Raw genomic sequence first — 21,993 nt, 5'->3', positions numbered from 1 at the left:
TTACAAATTTAATAATGTGTACACTGTATTTCTGATCAATTTTATGTTATTTTAATGGACAAAAATGTGCTTTTCTTTCAAAAATAAGGACATTTCTAAGTGACCCCAAACTTTTGAACAGTAGTATACCTGAATTTGTCCAATAGAATCTCTTGTTTGCAACTGTTGGACGAATGATTACACCCTAGATCAGCTAGATGCAGGCAAGGGTGCGCAAGGCGGTATTGAATGTGTCACTGTCTGTCACCTAAAAATATTCTCGACCTGTGTGCACCTACGTTGTAAACTTTCATTCACAGGCTAGGTTGTAGCAACCTCATGATAGGTATAGGGAACATTTGAGTAGCATGTAGTAGCCTAAGCTTATCAATGTTACATTGAACTGGGTGAATGGAATATGAATGACAGTCATTCAATATGCTTTAATATAAATAAGGCCATGCTCACAAAAAAAAAGTTGTCCTCCCTAATCTTAAACAGCACCGACCGCCACTGGTGTCAATGGTGTGTGTGCTGTAGTTAGAGAGGTGGGCAATCATCACACTCATGTTACAATCACAGCAGGAGGTGTTGAAACAGGCCTACCTCAGTGTCATATCCCAGCCTTTGTATTATTCCAACCATCACCTGCGGAGTGAAATCTGAATTACAGAGGAAATGACAGTAGCTTTGGTTGGTTAATTTCAGAGGAGATGTCATCCTGCCTTTTCCTGCAATCTGTGTCAGACACAGCATGGAGACGACAGGACACCTGAGAGTGACTGTCACTCATACAACATACTACTCAGCCACTGAGAGAGCTGAATTCTGCCATACTGGGACCACTGTGTGTGTGTGTGTGTGTGTGTGTGTGTGTGTGTGTGTGTGTGTGTGTGTGTGTGTGTGTGTGTGTGTGTGTGTGTGTGTGTGTGTGTGTGTGTGTGTGTGTGTGTGTGTGTGTGTGTGTGTGTGTGTCACACCCTGGACAAAGAGAGGCTTTTTATTCTCTATTTTGGTTAGGCCAGGGTGTGACTAGGGTGGGCGTTCGATGTTCTTTTTTCTATGTATTTGTATTTCATTGTTTTTGGCCGGGTATGGTTCTCAATCAGGGACAGCTGTCTGTCGTTGTCTCTGATTGAGAACCATACTTAGGTAGCTCTTGCCCACATGGGTTTTGTGGGTAGTTATTTTCTGTTTAGTGTGTTTTGTACCTGACGGAGCTGTTTCGGGTTGTATTTAGTGTTCAGTTTATTAAAATAATGATGAACACTTACCACGCTGCATCTTGGTCCTCCCCTTCTTCATACGACGCCCGTTTTTGCGTTTGTGTGTGTGTGTATGTGTGTGTCATTGTAGCAGTAGGCTACTCCTTTGTATAAAATTGAGATTGAGATTTGTATCTGTATTTATTATGGATCCCCATTAGCTGCTGTCAAGGCAGCAGCTACTCTTCCAGGGGTCCGGCTAAATTAAAGCAGTTATACAACTTTTAAAAACATAACAATACATTCATAACAGATTTCACAACACACTAAGTGGGTGCCCTCAGTCCCCTACTCCACTACAGTACCACATATCTACAACACAAAATCTATATGCATGTGTGTGTATGCAATTGTCTGGGCCTATGTTTGTGTTGCTTCACAGTCCCCGCTGTTCCATAAGGTGTATTTGTATCTGTTTTTTTTATTCTACTGCTTGCATCAGTTACCTGATGTGGAATAGAGTTCCATGTAGTCATGGCTCAATATAGTACTGTGGAGTCACCTACATACATACACTTGATGGAATCCAAGATGGCGTAGCAGTCAGATGTCTTTGTCTTTGTCTTGTCTCGTCCCATGTATATATCTTTTTCTTCGCATTCTTTTTAATATTTTTCCTAAACCTCAACTTCAAAATACTCTCCTGCAATCCGCCTCACCCAATGTGGTGGGTCTCCATATCCCCGGATTCCTACCGCAAACTCTGAACCCTTTCCTCTGGATCATGGCAGTTAGCTAACCGCAACCCGGGTTGACTACACCTGGCTAAGGTTTCCATCCCGGAGCAAGCACCGAATAGCCTGGGGCTAGCCCATGCTAGACCCATCTCCCAGGCTAGAGCTCCAGGGCTACTCCTGAAGCCCACTTCTCGGTTACAATATCCGGACCCTTCTACTGCCGGTACGGGGCACGGAACCCCGCCGATCCTTCACAACTGGAATACCAACATAATCTGCCCGAGGATCCCAACAGGCCCCTCAGGCGTGACGTCCCCTGAAGGGCCATTCTACTAACTGAGGCCTGCTAGCTATCTATAGCATATTGGACTGTTAGCTGACCCACCGGCCAGTTTCTTGGACCACTAAACCTATTTTGCCAATTGAACTTTGACCCCTCTGCTACTTGGAACCCTACTAATTCCACGACTGGTCTATCGACGTCACCGCACTAGGAGGCAAAAACAGACATATTCCCCCATCGCGACGTCCCTCTAAGGCCCTTATGCTAGCTTGCTAGCACCGGTTCTAATAACTGCTAGCTTGCTAGCCCCGGCCTAATAACTGCTAGCTTGCTAGCCCCGGCCTGCTAACAGTTTGAATCGCCGTGTCCCCAGCCAGCCCAACCACTCACTGGACCCATACGATCACTAGGCTATGCATGCCTCTCCCTAATATCAATATGCCTTGTCCATTACTGTCCTGGTTAGTTATTTCACTGTAGAGCCTGTAGCCCTGCTCAATATGCCTTAACCAACCATGTTGATCCACCTCCCACATGTGCGATGACATCACCTGGTTTAAACGTCTCTAGAGACTATATCTCTCTCTTCATTACTCAATGCCTAGGTTTACCTCCAATGTACTCTCTTCCTACCATACCTTTGTCTGTACATTATGCCTTGAATCTATGCTATCGTGCCCAGAAACCTGCTCCCTTTACTCCCTGTTCCAAACGTGCTAAACGGCCAAAAATAGACACACTGGCTTTACTCAAAAGAAGTAAGGGGCCAAGACAGCTGCCCTGGGGAATTCCTGATTCTACCCAGATTATGTTGGAGAGGCTTCCATTAAAGAACACCCTCTGTATTCTGTTATACAGGTAGCTCTTTAGCTACAATATAGCAGGGGGTGTAAAGCCATAACACATACGTTTTTCAAAAGCCGCACTGAAGTCTAACAAAATAGCCCCCACAATCTTTTTATCATCAATTTCTCTCAGCCAATCATCAGTCATTTGTGTAAGTGGTGTTCTTGTTGAATGCCCTTCCCTATAAGCATGCTGAAAGTCTGTTGTCAATTTGTTTACTGTAAAAAAGCGTTGTATCTGGTCAAACACCATTTTTTCCAAAACTTTACTTAGGGTTGGTAACAGGCTGAATGGTCGGCTATTTGAGCCAGTAAAAGGGGCTTTACTATACTTAGGTAGCGGAATGACTTTTGCTTCCCTCCAGGCCTGAGGGCACACTTTCTAGTAAGCTTAAATTGAAAACATGGCAAATAGGAGTGGCAATATCGTTCGCTATTATGCTCAGTAATTTTCCATCCAAGTTATCAGACCCCGGTGGCTTGTCATTGTTGATAGATAATAATTTGTTCACCTCTTCCTCACTCACTTTATGGAAATCAAAATTACAATTCTTGTCTTTCAAATATTGGTGAGATATACTTGGATGTGTAGTGTCATCGTTTGTTGCTGGCATGTCATGCCTAAGTTTGCTAATCTTGCCATTTAAAAAAGTAGTTGGAAATATCAGTCGGTGTTGTGATGAACGAGCCATCTGATTCAATGAATGATGGAGCTGAGTTTGCCTTTTTTCCCAAAATTCAATTTAAGGTTCTCCAAAGTGTTTTACTATCATTCTTTATGTCATTTTTTGTTTCATAGTGTAGTTTCTTAATCTTTTTATTCAGTTTAGACACATGATTTCTCAATTTGCAGTACGTTTTCCAATCGCTTGTGCAGCCAGACTTATTTGCCATTCCTTTCACCTCATCCCTCTCAACCATACAATTGCTCAATTCCTCATCAATCCACAGGGATTTAACAGTTTTACAGTCATTTTCTTAATGGGTGCATGCTTATTAGTATCTGGGATAAGCAATTTCATAAATGTGTCAAGTGCAACACCTGTTTGCTACTCATTACACACCATGGACAAACAAACATTCTTTACACCAACAACATAGGAATCACTACAAAACGTATTGTATGACCGCTTAGACACTATATACCTTTGGAACTTTGGTTTTCCTATTTATGGCTACTATATTGTGATCACTACATCCAATGGGTCTGGATACTGCTTTCAAGCACATTTCTGCAGCGTTGGTAAAGGTGTGACCAATACATGTTGATGATTTCATTCCTGTGCTGTTTGTAACTACCCTGGTAGTTGATAACCTGAACCAGGTTGCAGGCACTGGTTACAATTTTAAGCTTTTTCCTGAGTGAGCAGCTTGATGAAAGCCAGTCAATATTTACATCATAGAGAAAATATACCTTTCTGTTTATGTCACATACATTTCACACGTTATCCAGATACTGACTGTTAGCACTTGGTGGTCTATAGCGTCTTCCCACAATAATGGGCTTTAGGTGAAGCAGATGAACCTGTAGCCATATTACTTCAACAGTATTTAACATGAGATCCTTTTTCATTTTTTGCAAGAATGTGATTCTGAATATAAACAGCAACATCTCCACGAGTGGCATTTCAATATTTTCTGAAAATGTTATTACCTTGTATTGCTGCCACTGTATCATCAAAAGCATTGTCTAAGTGTATTTCAGAGATAGTAAGAATATGAATGTCATCTGTAACTAGCAAATTAATAATTTCATGAACCTTGTCTCAAGCTACATACAGTTGAAATCAGAAGTTTACATACACCTTAGCCAAATACATTTCAACTAAGTTCTTCACAATTCCTGGCATTTAATCCTAGTAAAAATTCCCTGTCTTAGGTCAGTTAGGATCACCGCTTTATTTTAGAATGAGAAATGTCAGAATAATAGTAGAGAGAACTATTTATTTAAGCTTAATTTCTTTCATCACATTCCCAGTGGGTCAGAAGATCACATACACTCAATTTGTATTTGGTAGCATTGCCTTTAAAATGTTTGACCCAACGGGTAGCCTTCCATAAGCTTCCCACAATCAGTTGGGTGAATTTTGGCCCATTCCTCCTGACAGAGCTGGTGTAACTGAGTCAGGTTTGTTGGCCTCCTTGCTTGCACACGCTTTTTCAGTTCTGACCACAAATGTTCTATAGGATTGAGGTCAGGGCTTTGTGATGGCCACTCTAATATCTTGACTTTGTTGTCCTTAAGCGATTTTGCCACAACTTTGGAAGTATGTTTGGGGTCATTGTCCATTTGGAAGACCCATTTGCGACCACGCTTTAACTTCCTGACTGATGTTTTGAGATGTTGCTTCAATATATCCACATAATTTTCCTACCTCATGATGCCATCTATTTTGTGAAGTGCACCAGTCCCTCCTGCAGCAAAGCACCCCTACAACATGATGCTGCCACCCCCATGCTACACGGTTGGGATGGTGTTCTTCTGCTTGCAAGCATCCCCCTTTTTCCTACAAACATAACGATGGTCATTATGACCAAACAGGTCTATTTTTGTTTTATCGGACCAGAGGACATTTCTCCAAAAAGTATGATCTTTGTCCCCATGTGAGGTTGCAAACCATAGTCTGGCTTTTTTATGGCAGTTTTGGAGCAGTGGCTTCTTTCTTGCTGAGTGGCCTTTCAGGTTATGTCGGTATAGGACTTGTTTTACTGTGGATATAGATACGTTTGTACATGTTTCCTCCAGCATCTTCACAAGGTCCGTTGCTGTTGTTCTGGGATTGATTTGCACTTTTCGCACCAAAGTACTTTCATCTCTAGGAGATAGAACGAGTCTCCTTCCTGAGCGATTTGACGGCTGCGTGGTCCCATGGTGTTTATACTTGCGTGCTATTGTTTGTACAGATGAACATGGTACCTTCAGGCATTTGGAAATTGCTCCCAAGGATGAACCAGACTTGTGGAGGTCTACAAGTTTTTTTCTGATGTTTTGGCTGATTTTTGTTTTTCCCATGATGTCAAGCAAAGAGACACAGCGTTTGAAGGTAGGCCTTGAAATACATCCACAGGTGCACCTCCAATTGACTCAAGTGATTAGCCTATCAGAAACTTCTGAAGCCATTACATAATTTTCTGGAGTTTTCCAAGCTGTTTAAAGGCCCAGTCAACTTACTGTATGTAAACTTTTGACCCACTGCAATTGTAACAGTGAATTATGAGTGAAATAATCTGTCTGTAAACAATTGTTGGAAAAATGACTCGTGTCATGCACAAAGTAGATCTGCCAAAACTATAGTTTATTAACAAGAAATTTGAGCACTTTTGCTATTTTGAGCACTTTTCTGTAATGCTTGCTTGTTTTCAATGCTTTACTGGGAAGCTTAGGAGAAGTAGATATTCTCATGTTATTTATGTTAGTGCAGGGTGAGCTGCACACAGTGGACTTCGTAACAGGGCACACCGTCACAGTGCTAACAGCATGAATCTGGTTCATATGCACAATTGCTGCATACAATTGTACAACTGTAAGATCAGCAGAGGCATTCAGGGAAGTTAGTTGGACATACATGAGGTTATTTCCATTGGGGCTACCAATGCCCCTGGTGTAATGTACATATGCTAAAGCATTATGATGATTCAGAGACTCAATTGTAGGGATTAACTGAGCTGGACTTGGGTCATTGATAAGTCATTGTCTCAACGTAGCCTCATAATACTGTTTAATCTTTTTCATCTCACCTTTATTTAACCAGGTAGGCCAGCTGAGACCAAGTTCTCATTTACAACTGCGCCCTGGCCAAGATAAAGCAAAGCAGTGCGTCAAAAACAACAACACAGAGTTACACATGGGATAGACAAACGTCCAGTCAATAACACAACAGAGAAATCTATGCACAGTGTGTGCAAATGTAGAAAGATTAGGGAGGTACGACAATAAATAGGCCATAGTGGCGAAATAATTACAATTTGGCATTAACACTGGAGTGATAGATGTGCAGTTGATGATGTGCAAGTAGAGATACTGGGGTGGAAAAGAGGTGTTGGCTTTGGGGATGACCAGTGAAATACAGTGGGGCAAGAAAGTATTTAGTCAGCCACCAATTGTGCAAGTTCCCCCACTTAAAAAGATGAGAGAAGCCTGTACTTTTCATCATAGGTACACTTCAACTATGACAGACAAAATTAGCATTTTTTTCCAGAAAATCACATGGTGGAAAATACTTATTTTCCACCATAATTTGCAAATAAATTCATTAAAAATCCTACAATGTGATTTTCTGGATTTTTCTTCTAATTTTGTCTGTCATAGTTGAAGTGTACCTATGATGAAAATTACAGGCCTCTCTCATCTTTTTAAGTAGGAGAACGTGCACAATTGGTGGCTGGTGCGGGTGCTACGGGTGGGTGTTGCTATGGTGACCAGTGAGCTGACATAAGGCGGGGCTTTACCTAGCAAAGATTTATAGATGACCTGGAGCCAATGGGTTTGGTGACGAATATGTAGCGAGGGCCAGCCAACGAGAGCATGAAGGTCGCAGTAGTGGGTAGTATATGGGGCTTTGGTGACAAAATGGATGTCACTGTGATAGACTACATCCAATTTGTTGAGTAGTGTTGGAGGCTATTTTGTAAATGACACCGCTGAAGTCAAAGATAGGTAGGATAGTCAGTTTTACGAGGGTATGTTTGGCAGCATGAGTGAAGGAGGCTTTGTTGCGAAATAGGAAGCTGATTCTAGATTTAATTTTGGATTGGAGATGCTTAATGTGAGTCTGGAAGGAGAGTGTAGTCTAACCAGACACCAAGGTATTTGTAGTTTCCAGAGTAGCGATGCAATTCAGGTGGGCGGGTGCGGGCAGCAATCGGTTGAAGAGCATGCATTTAGTTTTACTAGCATTTAAAAGCAGTTGGAGGCCCCCGGAAGGAGTGTTGTATGGCATTGAAGCTCGTTTGGAGGCGGGTTGCAGGAAAGTATATTCAGTTTGTAGATGGAAAGTGAGACTAAGTGAGATTAAGAGATTAACTAGTTGAGGTAAGGTCGTGGGACAAGACGGGACAAGACAAACACACTTCCGACTGCTACACCATCTTGGATTGCTAATAAATAAAGTGAAAGGATCCGGGAACCCAAATGATTTGGGTAGTGATGAAAGGGACATATTAGCAATTTCATCACCCCTGTGATTGAGAACATCTCCTGAATGCTCATGTATACACACACAAACACACACACACACACAAAATCAAACCTCCAAGACACCGGGTTAAATGTGGAAGACACATTTCAGTTGAATGCATTCATTTGATACAACTGACTAGGTATTCCCCTTCCCCACTGATTTCCCTCATTCATTACAAATAGATCGATGTCCGTTATTGTTACGTCTGCTCTCTACACGTCTCTTCTTCACTTCTCCATCGATTCTCTTCATCCCTCCATTTGTCTGTATCGCTCCCCCTCTTTTTACATCCGTTAGTCCAAAGAAAGAGATTGCTAATTGGAACAAAAAGCTGTTGGAATGAGAAACGATAGAATGGTCAGATAGGAGGGAAACAGAGTTTGCATCCCAAATAGCACCCTGTTCACTCTTTAGTGCACTACTTCTGACCAGAGCCCCATGGGTCCTATTCAAAATAGTGCACTGTATAGGGAATAAGATGTCATTTAAGACGCAGCAGAATGATTAACGATTATTCATTAGCTACTTTTTTTCAATTACAGTTCAGTCTTAATGAATTGTTTTTGTTTGTTTATCTCGACTCCCAGACACCCAATTAGCCAGTCTTTATTAGGGGAGCAAAGAGAAGAGGGAGGACGAAACTGATAATTTAAATAGGCTTCCTTTTGCTCTTTCTATGTAACCTTTACTTCATCACAAAGTACTCGATAGGTAACAGTGCTCACCTGCTTGACAGGTAGCCTAGTGGTTAGGGCGTTGGGCCACTAACTGAAAGGTGAACCCACTGTTCCTAAGCTGTCATTGTAAATAAGAACTTGTTCTTAACTGACTTACCTAGTTACATTTAAAACAAAATATATATAGTCATATTGCTTTCATCCTCTGTTCAAATTAGTGCGGTTAAAATCATAACAGGTCTCACTAATTCACAATAGTGAGGATTCCTAAGCTGGGCTGAGTTTAGGTTTGGCTTGGCATTGAGCCCAGAATCAAAGCTTAGTTGAAGTTCTCCGTGTGTCAACTAGCTAGATCCCAAGCCAAACATGGACATATGGATCATGTGTGTACTCTGTCTACAAATGCTACACGAGATTACAATCTGCTTCTCATAACTCCACTCTCCTGAATGGTTTCTATTTACAGGACTATAACATACCACGGAAAAAGACTTCCAGCAGTGAAAGCACATTCCTAGCTGAAGAGTTCCTCAAGGTGCCATTGTGAATTAAATTAGATCTGTAACATTGGCAGTAGAGTATGTGATCACTGTGCACGATTCCAAACAGAGTATCCCCAGCCAACAACATCAACCTTGCCTCAACTGTCAACTTTGGCTGGCAAAACAACGGATTTAAAATGTTGTTCTGCATGGCCTGTGTTCTTGCTCTTTGTTCAAATCGAACCAAACGAGAAGCGAGGAAGCCTTTGACACAAATCAATTCGCTCTCTCTTTTCACCACACAAACAGCTTCTCCTTTTCAACACAGGGTTATCAGCCCTGTCCAGAAGCCTACAATCTAGCCATCTGCAAGTTAATGATTTACCATCCACCACCCAGACAAATATTATTTCATAGGCTTTGTTTCGCTTGGTAATAGAACACAGACGACTTGTGTCGTCAGAAATCAGGGGCCTCAATTTTGATCTTAAGTATGACTTGCGTAGAAAATAAGTAGTTATTTATAAAACCTTACTTTGACGTGAAATGATCTAATCTCTACGCAAAGTCTAGACTTGACATGAGTGATTTTCCTGCTGGTTATATAGGGTTATTACAGTGGGGAGTACAAGTATTTGATACACTGCCGATTTTGCAGGTTTTCCTACTTACATAGCATGTAGAGGTCTGTAATTTTTATCATCGCTACACTTCAACTGTGAGGGACGGAATCTAAAACAAAAATCCAGAAAATCACATTGTATGATTTTTAAGTAATTCATTTGCATTTTATTGCATGACATAAGTATTTGATCACCTACCAACCAGTAAGAATTCCGGCTCTCACAGACCTGTTAGTTTTTCTTGAAGAATCCCTCCTGTTCTCCACTCAATACCTGTATTAACTGCACCTGTTTGAACTCATTACCTGTATAAAAGACACCTGTCCACACACTCAATCAAACAGACTCCAACCTCTCCACAATGGCCAAGACCAGAGAGCTGTGTAAGCACATCAGGAATACAATTGTAGACCTGCACAAGGCTGGGATGGACAATAGGCAAGCGGCTTGGTGAGAAGGCAACAACTGTTGGTGCAATTATTAGAAAATGGAAGAAGTTCAAGATGACGGTCAATCACCCTCGGTCTGGGGCTCCATGCAAGATCTCACCTCGTGGGGCATCAATGATCATAAGGAAATTGAGGGATCAGCCCAGAACTACATGGCAGGACCTGGTCAATGACCTGAAGAGAGCTGGGACCACAGTCTCAAAGAAAACCATTAGTAACACACTACGCCATCATGGATTAAAATCCTTCAACGCAAGCAAGGTCCCCCTGCTCAAGCCAGCGCATGTCCAGGCCCGTCTGAAGTTTGCCAATGACCATCTGGATGATCCAGAGGAGGAATGGGAGAAGGTCATGTGGTCTGATGAGACAAAAATAGAGCTTTTTGGTCTAAACTCCACTCGCCGTGTTTGGATGAAGAAGAAGGATGAGTACAACCCCAAGGACACCATCCCAACCGTGAAGCATGGAGGTGGAAACATCATTCTTTGGGGATGCTTTTCTGCAAAGGGGACAGGACGACTACACCGTATTGAGGGGAGGATGGATGGGGCCATGTATCGCGAGATCTTGGCCAACAACCTTCCCTCAGTAAGAGCATTGAAGATGGGTCGTGGCTGGGTCTTCCAGCATGACAACGACCCAAAACACACAGCCAGGGCAACTAAGGAGTGGCTCCGTAAGAAGCATCTCAAGGTCCTGGAATTGCCTAGCCAGTCTCCAGACCTGAACCCAATAGAAAATCTTTGGAGGGAGCTGAAAGTCCGTATTGCCCAGCGACAGCCCCGAAACCTGAATGATCTGGAGAAGGTCTGTATGGAGGAGTGTGCCAAAATCCCTGCTGCAGTGTGTGCAAACCTGGTCAAGAACTACAGGAAACGTATGATTTCTGTAATTGCAAACAAAGGTTTCTGTACCAAATATTAAGTTCTGCTTTTCTGATGTATCAAATACTTATGCCATGTAATAAAATGCAAATTAATTACTTAAAAATCATACAATGTGATTTTCTGGATTTTTGTTTTAGATTCCGTCTCTCACAGTTGAAGTGTACCTATGATAAAATTACAGACCTCTACATGCTTTGTAGGTAGGAAAACCTGACAAAATCGGCAGTGTATCAAATACTTGTTCTCCCCACTGTACTTCCAAGCCTGTAGTGAACATTGCGGCAGCTTTATGAACAATTTGTTAAGAATGATCCATTAAAGGTGTGAGGAAGTAATTGCCAGACACTAGGTGTTTTGAATTAAAAACAGGATGGATGTTCTATAAATAGTGAGTCAAATTAGAAACAAGTAACCATGGCTGTTCTTGCCTTATTGGAAGACATTGAAAACCGTGCTTATGGAAGGGAGAGAGTTTTCAAAGCACGGAAGGACTTTTTTGCGCATGATGATCCATGGCTTGTAAATCGCTATTGTCTCCCAAGAAATGTTATGTTAGATTTGTACGTGGGTATATCACAGCCACCATTCAGCTGCATCCTGCCACAGGCGATCGAGGTGATTCCACACGTATTGTCCACGAGATACATTAGTTTCCCATTTGCAGCCGACGAACAGACGGGCGAGAAAGCCGAGTTTGTCCGCTCATTTAATTTCCCAGGGGTCATAGGTGCAGTTGACTGCACACATATTGCCTTACGGGCACCGTTTGTAGATGAACATGTATATGTTAACAAGAATAATGTCCATTCATTGAATGTTCAAATAATTTGTGATGCCTGTATGCGACTACTCAATGTATGCTCCAAGTGGCCAGGGTCTACGCACCACTCGTTCATTCTGTGCCACATCAGAGTAGGCCTGCGTCTGGAAGCTGGTGAGAGTGGAGGCGGGTGGCTTCTCGGTGAGTTATTAAACAGATATGTATAATAGCCCATTAACCGTGCAAAAGAATGTAACACAACGACTAGGTGGTCGCAGAACAGCAGAGGAAATGCGCTACAATTTGGCGCACGGCAGAACAAGGTCGGTTGTAAGAGCGCACCATCGGACTGCTGAAGGGCAGGTACCGTCAATTTTAAGGTCATTTGAGATTTATAGATCACAGGTGCGTAAATGACAAATGGGCTTCTTAAAACCTGCGTAAGCAAGTGTCTTTTATGAATCCAACGTAAGCACACTGTCGGAAATTATCTTACGACTAAGTTCAAGTATAAATCTAATAATTATTTTTATATAAATGAGGCCCCTGGTAATTTCTCTAGCTTTAAAAAAAAAGTTAAAAATTGCTTTTTTTCTGTTACTGATGTTGGCACCATACTCCCTCCTGTCTTTGTCTACTGTTACAGTGTATTGGTTGGTATATGGATGACACCAGTTATGCTGATTTCAATGTTATACATCCCTCAAGCATGACACTCTGACAAGGACCAGGGATTTATACACTCTTGCACAGTCTGCAGCTATAATGATGGTTGCCATTGTGCGTTGAGTACCAGAATGATAGCAGGTACTGAACATTGGGTTGGATCCACTATGGTGCAGAACTGTACACGGAGCAGGTTTAGCCATAACACTACGTGCCTCAGTAAACCGCCAATGGTGTTAAGGGTTATTTGCGCCCACTGTGAGGAGTGGAGCCCCGTGCCACTGCAGAGCAAACGAATGTATGCCTGTGACAGAATGATCTTTAGACTGCATTGATGTCTTTTCTCATTCATGGTGTGTGTGTGTGTGTGTGTGTGTGTGTGTGTGTGTGTGTGTGTGTGTGTGTGTGTGTGTGTGTGTGTGTGTGTGTGTGTGTGTGTGTGTGTGTGTGTGTGTGTGTGTGTGTGTGTGTGTGTGTGTGTGTGTGTGTGTGTGTGTGTGTGTGTGTGTGTGTGTGTGTGTGTGTGCGTGTGTGCGTGCGTGCGTGCGTGTGTGCGTGCGTGTGTGTGTGCAAACAACCACAAGGAGTTGCAGGGGACATGGAAAGGATATAGTCGATTTATATTTTGTCCTCCATTTGTGACAGGCTGGAAGCAACACATGGTCCGCCACAGGAGTATGCTGCCCAATATGGAAAGGTATATTACCTTCCTGTGCATTTCGGTAGAGAGTGTAAAATCATCATAACAGGTATCCCTAATTCACAATAGTGTTTTTTCCACAACAGACTGAGGATAGACCAAGACAGAGTCCCTGAACCAGTGATCATGTACCTTAATTTCGAGGGCCAATGTGCTGCCTGTCAGTCAAAATGACACATCAGTGTCTCTCTCTCATGCATGACTGGGCTGGAGATTTCTATTTTCTGTCATCTGCATTTGGGCCCCTACAGATCTGCTCTCACTGACTCGCTCTGTGCTGATTTCTGCTCCACTGCACCAGTGATTCAGAGAGCTGGAAAGTGTGAAGGGACTTGTGATGTGTCTGAATATGATTTTCTCTTCTTTTTGGTGTTGTTTTTTATACCCCGGCCCATTCCGGGCCCACAGGGAATGTGCAGAGTAGTCTTATAGCTTATTGTGTGTCAGATTCAATTCTGATGATAGTTTCACGTTCAGCGGTTTGAGCAGCTCAACGATTTACTGTATCTTCCCTAGATGAAATGCCACAAATTCAGTGTCCGTTTACAAGTTTATAGTTAATCAAACCACTAACTTCTTACCATAATAGAGGACAACTCAGTGTATTCGGGATGCATATATAAACACATTTACGAATGAAGCAACATTGCAGTATAATATATGGGAATGTCGTTATTATGAAGCGAATCTATGTTCGCCGTTCAAGTGACCGCTGGGTGTCACTGTTGCATCCGAATCGACGTAGAGTTTGGTCGCTGTCCATGGTCCTGAAATAGACAGCGACAGCTATAACGGAGGGTGAACATCTCCGCCGCTGGATGGGCTATCAGCGTGGCATTTATTTGAAGAGACATTGGAATATGAGTAGTTTACATAAATACTTGTTTGAAAGAGCTACCGGACAAATAGTTTTACAATATGCAATATTATAAAATTACCAATGCAAGGCATGGTAACGAAATTTTTGCACAATAATTATCTAAGTCAGCAAAACTTTAATTGATATAAATGTCACTGGTGGCACAAGGTGTCTTGAACAAAAACTGTAGATGGCGCTATAACGAATGGTGTGCTTAAGGTAGCACCCTAACTATCAAACGCACCTCAATTTCTCAACCCTCCCGAACCAGACACCAAAAAGCACTCGCGTGAAAAGGAGGTTGAGTAAAGCCCTCAAAGGATACGGGAGGACAAACGCTCTAAGGCGCATTAGTTCATTGCTTTCTTCAGAGAGGAAAAGCACCCAATAGACTTCGTTCTCTGAGTGTACATATTGGGAACAGGGATTTTGGAGACCAAGTTGAACTGATTCGGTCTAAATTTTCTTCCACATCTGCTTTGAGGAATGCAGCTCTAATACGCGGCAGACCATATCGTTCCAGTTACCCGGACAATCTGCAACGACTAAAATCGAGATTTTTTTTATTTGCAAAGTGACATAATGCAATCTAAATCGTAGGATTAAAAACACAGACTTCGCTCAGATTTCAAGAAGTCAGAACTCTGGTTTAAGATACTGTTCGCGGATTCAATTAAACGAAAACTTATGGATAAAATCTTACATCTGACTATTTTCTCGGAGTTGAATCCCTAAAACGTTGAATCCCTTAAACGTAGGCGGCGTGCAGCAGTTTCAGCACCTAGTTGAGGCCCAGGTTGCGAGGTTAACGATGTCGGGGGTCGCTTGTTTGGTTGCGTGTTTTGGGAAATGATTACTGGCAACATCGACGGTAAAATAATGGTTAGAAGATGGCTTGTGACGTTCAAACCTTTCAGGTAAGAGAGAAATAATGTGTAGCCTAATATTTCCACTCTAGGCTTTGGTATTCATTTATTACACCTGGCACATGTGTTACAAATGAATATATTGTCATGGAATAGCACATTTCTTTTTGAAAGCCCAATGTATTGTTATTTAACTTAAAGGTTATTTGTCATTTAACCTAATCAATGACGATAATTAATGTATTGAATCACCAGCATGTCTATAGGCTACACCTAATCCCTGACCATAATTATATTGCAATAAACGGATAAATTGGCAGCAGTACGTGTGCCTGCATGGGTGTTTTCATCCACCATCCTGCATGCGCGTGAGTGTGTTTGGTAATCTGTTGACGGAGTCTCCCGACAACACCAGCTGTTTTTTCCCTCCTCTAACAGAGAAACTAGATTAAATTAGAGATTACATTCCCGTGTTCACAGCTGTATCCGTATGTCAACAGGAAGCACATAAAGCGCATTATCAACCGAGCGAGCTAACGAGCGGTAATAAGATGCTTATCGCTTGGTTTGCTTCATTAGCATGGCACCATATTCCCAAATGGCACCATATTCCCAAATGGCACCACATTCCCTATATAGTGGACTACTTTTGACCATGACCTACACACAATACCCCATAATGTCAAAATCGAGTCATGTTTTTCGATACACCTAGTCCACCACTACAAAGATACACGGGTCTTTCCTAACTCAGTGGCTGGAGAGAGGAAATACACCGTTCAGGGATTTCACCATGAGGCCAATGGTGACTTTAAAACTGTTAGAGTTTATGGCTGTGGTAGGAGAAAACTGAGGACAGATCAACAACATTGTAGTTACTACTCCACAATACTAACCGTTAACTCAGTGAAAATAATGCATCCTGTTTACAACAGGGCACTGAAGTAATACAGCATAACATTTGTCAATGCAATTGACATGACTGAGTACCACTCTCCATATTTTCAAGCAGAGTGGTGGCTGCATCATGTTATGTGTATGCTTGTAGTGGTTAAGGACTGGGGCGTTTCTCAGAATAAAAAATAAACGGAATAGCGTTAAGCACAGGTCAAATCCTAGAGGAGAACCTGCTTCAGTCTGCTTTCCACCAGGCACTGGGACATGAATACATTTTTCAACAGGACAATAACCTAAAACACAAGACCAAATCTACACTCAAATGCTTAAAAAGAAGGTTCCTGAGTTACAGTTTAGACTGAAATCTACTTCAAATCTACGGCAAAACCTGAAAATGGTTGTTTACAAATCATCAACAACCAATTTGGCAGAGCTTGAAGAATAAAAAAATAAATAATAATGGGCTAATGTTGCACAATCCAGGTGTAGAAAGTTCTTAGAGACTTACCCATAAAGACTCACAGCTGTAATCACTGCCAAAGATGCTTCTACAAAGTATTGACTGAGGGGTGTGAATACTTATGTAAATGAGCCATTTCTGTATTTAATTTGCACAAATTAGCAAAAATGTCTAAAAATATGTTTTGCACTTTGTCATTATGGAGTATTGAGTGTAGATGGGTGTACAGATGATATTGAATCCATTTTGAGTTCAAGCTGTAACACAATAAATTGTGGAATAAGTCTGAAGGCACTTATAAGGCACTCATACTTTCTGAAGGCACTGTACTGTAGATATGAAGGGGGTATTTTATACACGTTAACCATTGGAGTAACAAGTCAGTCTGTCACGGTCTGCCATCCTTCTGTAGTGCATCCGGATTTTCTTCATTGTCTCGGCCTGTCCCCCAAGGGGTTTTAACATTGATATAAATTCTCCATTCTGTAATTTTTTAAATATTTTTTATAAACCCTTATCATTTTCTCTGGTTCAAAGGCTTTGACCTCAAATCCTAGTGTGCAGATTTGAGGTTCAATCAGGCTGCATTTAGATTACACTACGATCAGAGCCGACTGCAGGCAATCACATTTTCAACATTTTGATGCTATATTTCTAGTTATATAAAATATATGCAACAAAATTTCCACCAACAGGTTTTTGTGTCAATGCAACACACAACCAATGAAACAAAGTATATTGACTTTGGGCACTTCAATATCACTTCAACACCACACTAAATAGACTGTCAATCTAGACAAACAGAAAGCACATCCCTCCCTACTCAGTATCGAAGGCTTGGCTTGACAATCTCCGATTTTTTTTTTTAAATGTCATTTAAAAAATACATATATAGACAAAGATTTGAAAATATATTTTTTTGTATAAAGATAAGCCTTATATTGTTAGATTATAGGAGTAACTCTGGTAGGCCTGAAACAGTCTTCCTCACCTCAAGTCCAACCGTCATAGTCAGTTGGAGCGCCGTGGCACTCTGCCTTCATATCACAGGCCTGCAGTAGCTAAAGCTTAATAATAGCCACACCATAGCTTCACAAGGTTTGGTTTCTAAACTTTATTAGGGTAATAACAAAAGTAAGTAAAGCCATTGCTTATATGGAAAATACGAGCAGAAGAGGGAATGTAAACTAGGGAAAAAAATCAACTACCCTCAAAAGACCAATTAGTGGTAAAACATTTCAGGATTGGTCTGCCTCTGTGAACTAGCCTACATTCAAAACAAATCATTATACAGAGGGCAATCCTAATTGTCCCATTAACATCAGTAACAATGAGCGTAAGCGGAAGACTGCAGAAAAATACAGCCTACCAAATTATTCGAAAACAGTCTGCTGAGCACCAAACAACCCAACCGCCGGTTCACTTCAATCAACCTGGGGGCGAGATCTGATAAGCGTAGGTACGTGCGGCAAGCCAATTAAGAGATAGCGGATCTGTGCGTCTGATCCAATTACCCAACCCAAGCATTTACTTTAAGCGTTTTAATTAGAGAGGAGTCCGGCAGGCCCTGTGTCTAATCCTCCTTTATTATCACCTCTCTATCACCCTCAGGTCCTCTATCACCCTCAGGTCCTCTATCACCCTCAGGTCCTCTATCACCCTCAGGTCCTCTATCACCCTCAGGTCCTCTATCACCCTCAGGTCCTCTATCACCCTCAGGCCCTCTATCACCCTCAGGTCCTCTATCACCCTCAGGTCCTCTATCACCCTCAGGTCCTCTATCACCCTCAGGTCCTCTATCACCCTCAGGTCCTCTATCACCCTCAGGTCCTCTATCACCCTCAGGTCCTCTATCACCCTCAGGTCCTCTATCACCCTCAGGTCCTCTATCACCCTCAGGCCCTCTATCACCCTCAGGTCCTCTATCACCCTCAGGTCCTCTATCACCCTCAGGTCCTCTATCACCCTCAGGTCCTCTATCACCCTCAGGCCCTCTATCACCCTCAGGTCCTCTATCACCCTCAGGTCCTCTATCACCCTCAGGTCCTCTATCACCCTCAGGCCCTCTATCACTCTCAGGTCCTCTATCACCCTCAGGTCCTCTATTACCCTCAGGTCCTCTATCACCCTCAGGTCCTCTATCACCCTCAGGCCCTCTATCACCCTCAGGTCCTCTATTACCCTCAGGTCCTCTATCACCCTCAGGTCCTCTATCACCCCAAGGTCCTCTATTACCCTCAGGCCCTCTATCACCCTCAGGCCCTCTATCACCCTCAGGCCCTCTATCACCCTCAGGTCCTCTATCACCCTCAGGCCCTCTATCACCCTCAGGTCCTCTATCACCCTCAGGCCCTCTATCACCCTCAGGTCCTCTATCACCCTCAGGCCCTCTATCACCCTCAGGTCCTCTATCACCCTCAGGTCCTCTATCACCCTCAGGCCCTCTATCACTCTCAGGTCCTCTATCACCCTCAGGTCCTCTATTACCCTCAGGTCCTCTATCACCCTCAGGTCCTCTATCACCCTCAGGTCCTCTATCACCCTCAGGCCCTCTATCACCCTCAGGTCCCTCTATCACCCTCAGGTCCTCTATCACCCCAAGGTCCTCTATTACCCCCAGGCCCTCTATCACCCTCAGGCCCTCTATCACCCTCAGGCCCTCTATCACCCTCAGGTCCTCTATCACCCTCAGGCCCTCTATCACCCTCAGGTCCTCTATCACCCTCAGGCCCTCTATCACCCTCAGGCCCTCTATCACCCTCAGGTCCTCTATCACCCTCATGGAGGGGCTTTGAAATAGGGATAAACAATAAGGGAGGAAAGATGGAATCGATCACCCTGAGATGGGACTGGGGCGCAGTGCTTTGACAGACATGCACTCCGAAGCACACATCATTGAAAAGAACACTGCATCACCATGCAGAAGCATTAGGGACAACGTACACGTGCCCATGGCAAAGCATACTTATGCATACACACATACACATTACACACACACACACACACACACACACACACACACACACACACACACACACACACACACACACACACACACACACACACACACACACACACACACACACACACACACACACACACACACACACACACACACACACTCCATATGGCCTTGTTCAGGATTATAGAGCCCAAAGGTCACAGGGAGAAGTTTGAGGGATGAGGGATTAGAAAGAGAAGTTGACTTGAGCCCTTTGCTTTTTCCATTTAATCAGCTCCTGTTCCCTCTGAGTTTGACTGCGTCCACATAGTATTACATTGCTGTCCTTGTCCTCTTATTTCCCTTAGTTTACTCACTGACCTGAACGAAATGGATTGGTAGAAGCAGCATGGTCGGAGTGATTTGGTATCAAATACATCAAACACAAGGTTTCCAGCTGCTTGCTGCCATTCCATTGGTTCCGCTAGTCATTATTATGAGCCGTTCCCCCCTCAGCCTCCACTGTTAACTACTGTACCTGCCTATGGTCAGTGGCCCAAAGGAAAGGGAACAGACAATGAAGTCATTCAACAGTACGAGGACGCACCCCACAACTCTATGACTTTCTCAAATAGCGTTGTGACCATCCGCTATTTGAGAAAGTCATAGAGTTGTGGGGTGCGTCCTCGTACTGTTGACTGACTTCATTGTCTGTTCCCTTTCCTTTGGGCCACTGACCAGCCAGGTAAATAATCCCAATCCCATTTAGGGCTACTGGACGATAATCCAAGATATAGGATATGATATAGGATTCAAATCTGTTAGAGGATTCGTCTCTCCGCTCCCCCAGACAGCGATTGAATCATCCAGACGTACTCGCACAGTATGCTGGAGCAGATGGATGTAATATTTCAATATTTCACAATGTTCCATTTCCCAGGGAAAAATAAATATCTACAGTCAATAATGAATGTCTCCATGCTGTTTGTTCTAGGCTGATATTTTTACAGTTTCCCTACCTCAGCTTCTTATTCTGTCATTATGCTCTGTCTAAATCAGGGGTTCCTAAACCTTTTCGCTCAGCCCCCCTCCCCCTTCCCGAGCCCCCCCCTGTGGGTGCACTCCACGTCTATTTGTATATGCACAAGCACTGTTCACGACACAAACTGTTACCCCTCTTGTTGGCGGAGAGAACATTTTGCAGGTTTTAAAGCTTATTTTCTGAAATTCTACACATTTTGTTCACGGGGTGAAGAGAAAATATGTCATTTTTAACGCTCACTTTCTATATGTCTTGCCATGTCTAATGTGTATTCATGTGATATTTGAATGACTCGAACATGACAAACAAATCTATGGGCTAAAAACATTAGCTGACATGAGCTGGTTGATCTGGACAAGTCCAACAAGTTACAAACAGCTCTCTAAAGGGATGCAATGACTGACATGCCAAGAGGACAACTGATGATGCAATACTCAGTTTGAAAATTGCCCCTTTCACGTTCCACAATCACAACTTTCAAGAGTAAGTTGAAAGCCCCCCCCCCCCCCTCCCGTTCTTTATCACTCCTGACAGCATCGTTCTACATTCAATATCTTGCAATTATCCCAGTATGTTAAATCTGAACTCACATGACAATGCTGTTTACTGTTCATGGAGTGTCAAAACTTTCACGGAATCCAGCGTTCTAGCAAACTCCACTCGCTCCGCTTCAGAGTCAAGCCACAGCATGAATTATTCAATCATTTGTCTCGCTATTGTGAGTTCTAGCTTTCCACTGCTGGCACAGAAACAAAGGCATACAGTATGTGGCTAGCACTGCATCATTTGCTACTGTACGTACTATAACGGTCCAATGCACCTGCTCTGAGAATGCACAAGGGTAGCGGCATACTGTATCTGACTGTGTAGACGTGCACATTTTAAAGCAGTGGTGGGTAGAGGCTGTTGTTTATCTACTGTAGTGTACTCTGCACACAGGGATGTCTAGGTAGAATGAAGCGTGGGCAAGGTATACTCCTCTCCTCCCCAACTCACTGTCATAGTCCGTTACAGAATGTGCCAGCCAGCCGGCATCGTTCGTTTAGCCCCGTGGGGAATGAAGGAGGAAGCCTCCTCTTTATCTCTGGTGTGCGTGACACAATACATCAATTATCGGTATTTTGGAAGGAGATGCTTGTCCCTAATTGGGGAACCTGAGAATGCCTGGATGGGGGTGCCAGTCTGCAGGGGGATGGAGACGGGAACTAAAATGTTCCCTGACGTTTTGACTTTAATTTCCTCAGCTGGGTCGGTCTAATTGCCTGTGTTTCCTAATGCATGTTCTTTACTGTGCTGCTGTCCTTGATCTGCTTTCTGATGTTCCTTTCTTCTCTTCTTCCCTTCGTCCTATCTCTTCATACTTCTCTCTTCTCGTCAACAATCTTTCACTTTCCTCCCTCCCGCACTCTTTCATCACTTCTCTCCCACTCTCTCTCCTTCTCCTCCCTCTTCTCG

General features: G+C 43.0%; 2 protein-coding genes across 2 annotated transcripts in view; one reads left to right on the top strand and one right to left on the bottom strand.

The window, feature by feature from the left end:
- The first annotated feature begins 14,864 nt into the window (after positions 1–14,864).
- Positions 14,865–21,993, top strand: part of LOC135539032 (alpha-1,6-mannosylglycoprotein 6-beta-N-acetylglucosaminyltransferase B-like) — a 174,336-nt gene continuing 167,207 nt past the window's right edge. The window contains exon 1 of the mRNA XM_064964919.1: positions 14,865–15,249. Within this exon, the coding sequence (XP_064820991.1) occupies positions 15,182–15,249 (68 nt within the window). The 5' untranslated portion in view covers positions 14,865–15,181. The remainder of the gene's footprint in view (positions 15,250–21,993) is intronic.
- LOC135525477 (S-antigen protein-like) lies at positions 18,129–19,337 on the bottom strand. Its single transcript, XM_064953144.1, has one exon. It carries the CDS (start codon positions 19,335–19,337, stop codon positions 18,129–18,131), a length of 1,209 nt encoding a protein of 402 aa, XP_064809216.1.

This window comes from Oncorhynchus masou, chromosome 5, assembly GCF_036934945.1.
Source record: "Oncorhynchus masou masou isolate Uvic2021 chromosome 5, UVic_Omas_1.1, whole genome shotgun sequence".
NCBI lineage: Eukaryota > Metazoa > Chordata > Actinopteri > Salmoniformes > Salmonidae > Oncorhynchus > Oncorhynchus masou.
Note: the sequence above shows the minus strand (reverse complement) of the source record. Positions and strands in the feature narration are given on the sequence as shown.

Excerpts from the sequence above, each read along its gene's own strand:
- LOC135525477 (XM_064953144.1), bottom strand. The coding sequence starts at position 19,337 with ATGAGGGTGATAGAGGACCTGAGGGTGATAGAGGGCCTGAGGGTGATA.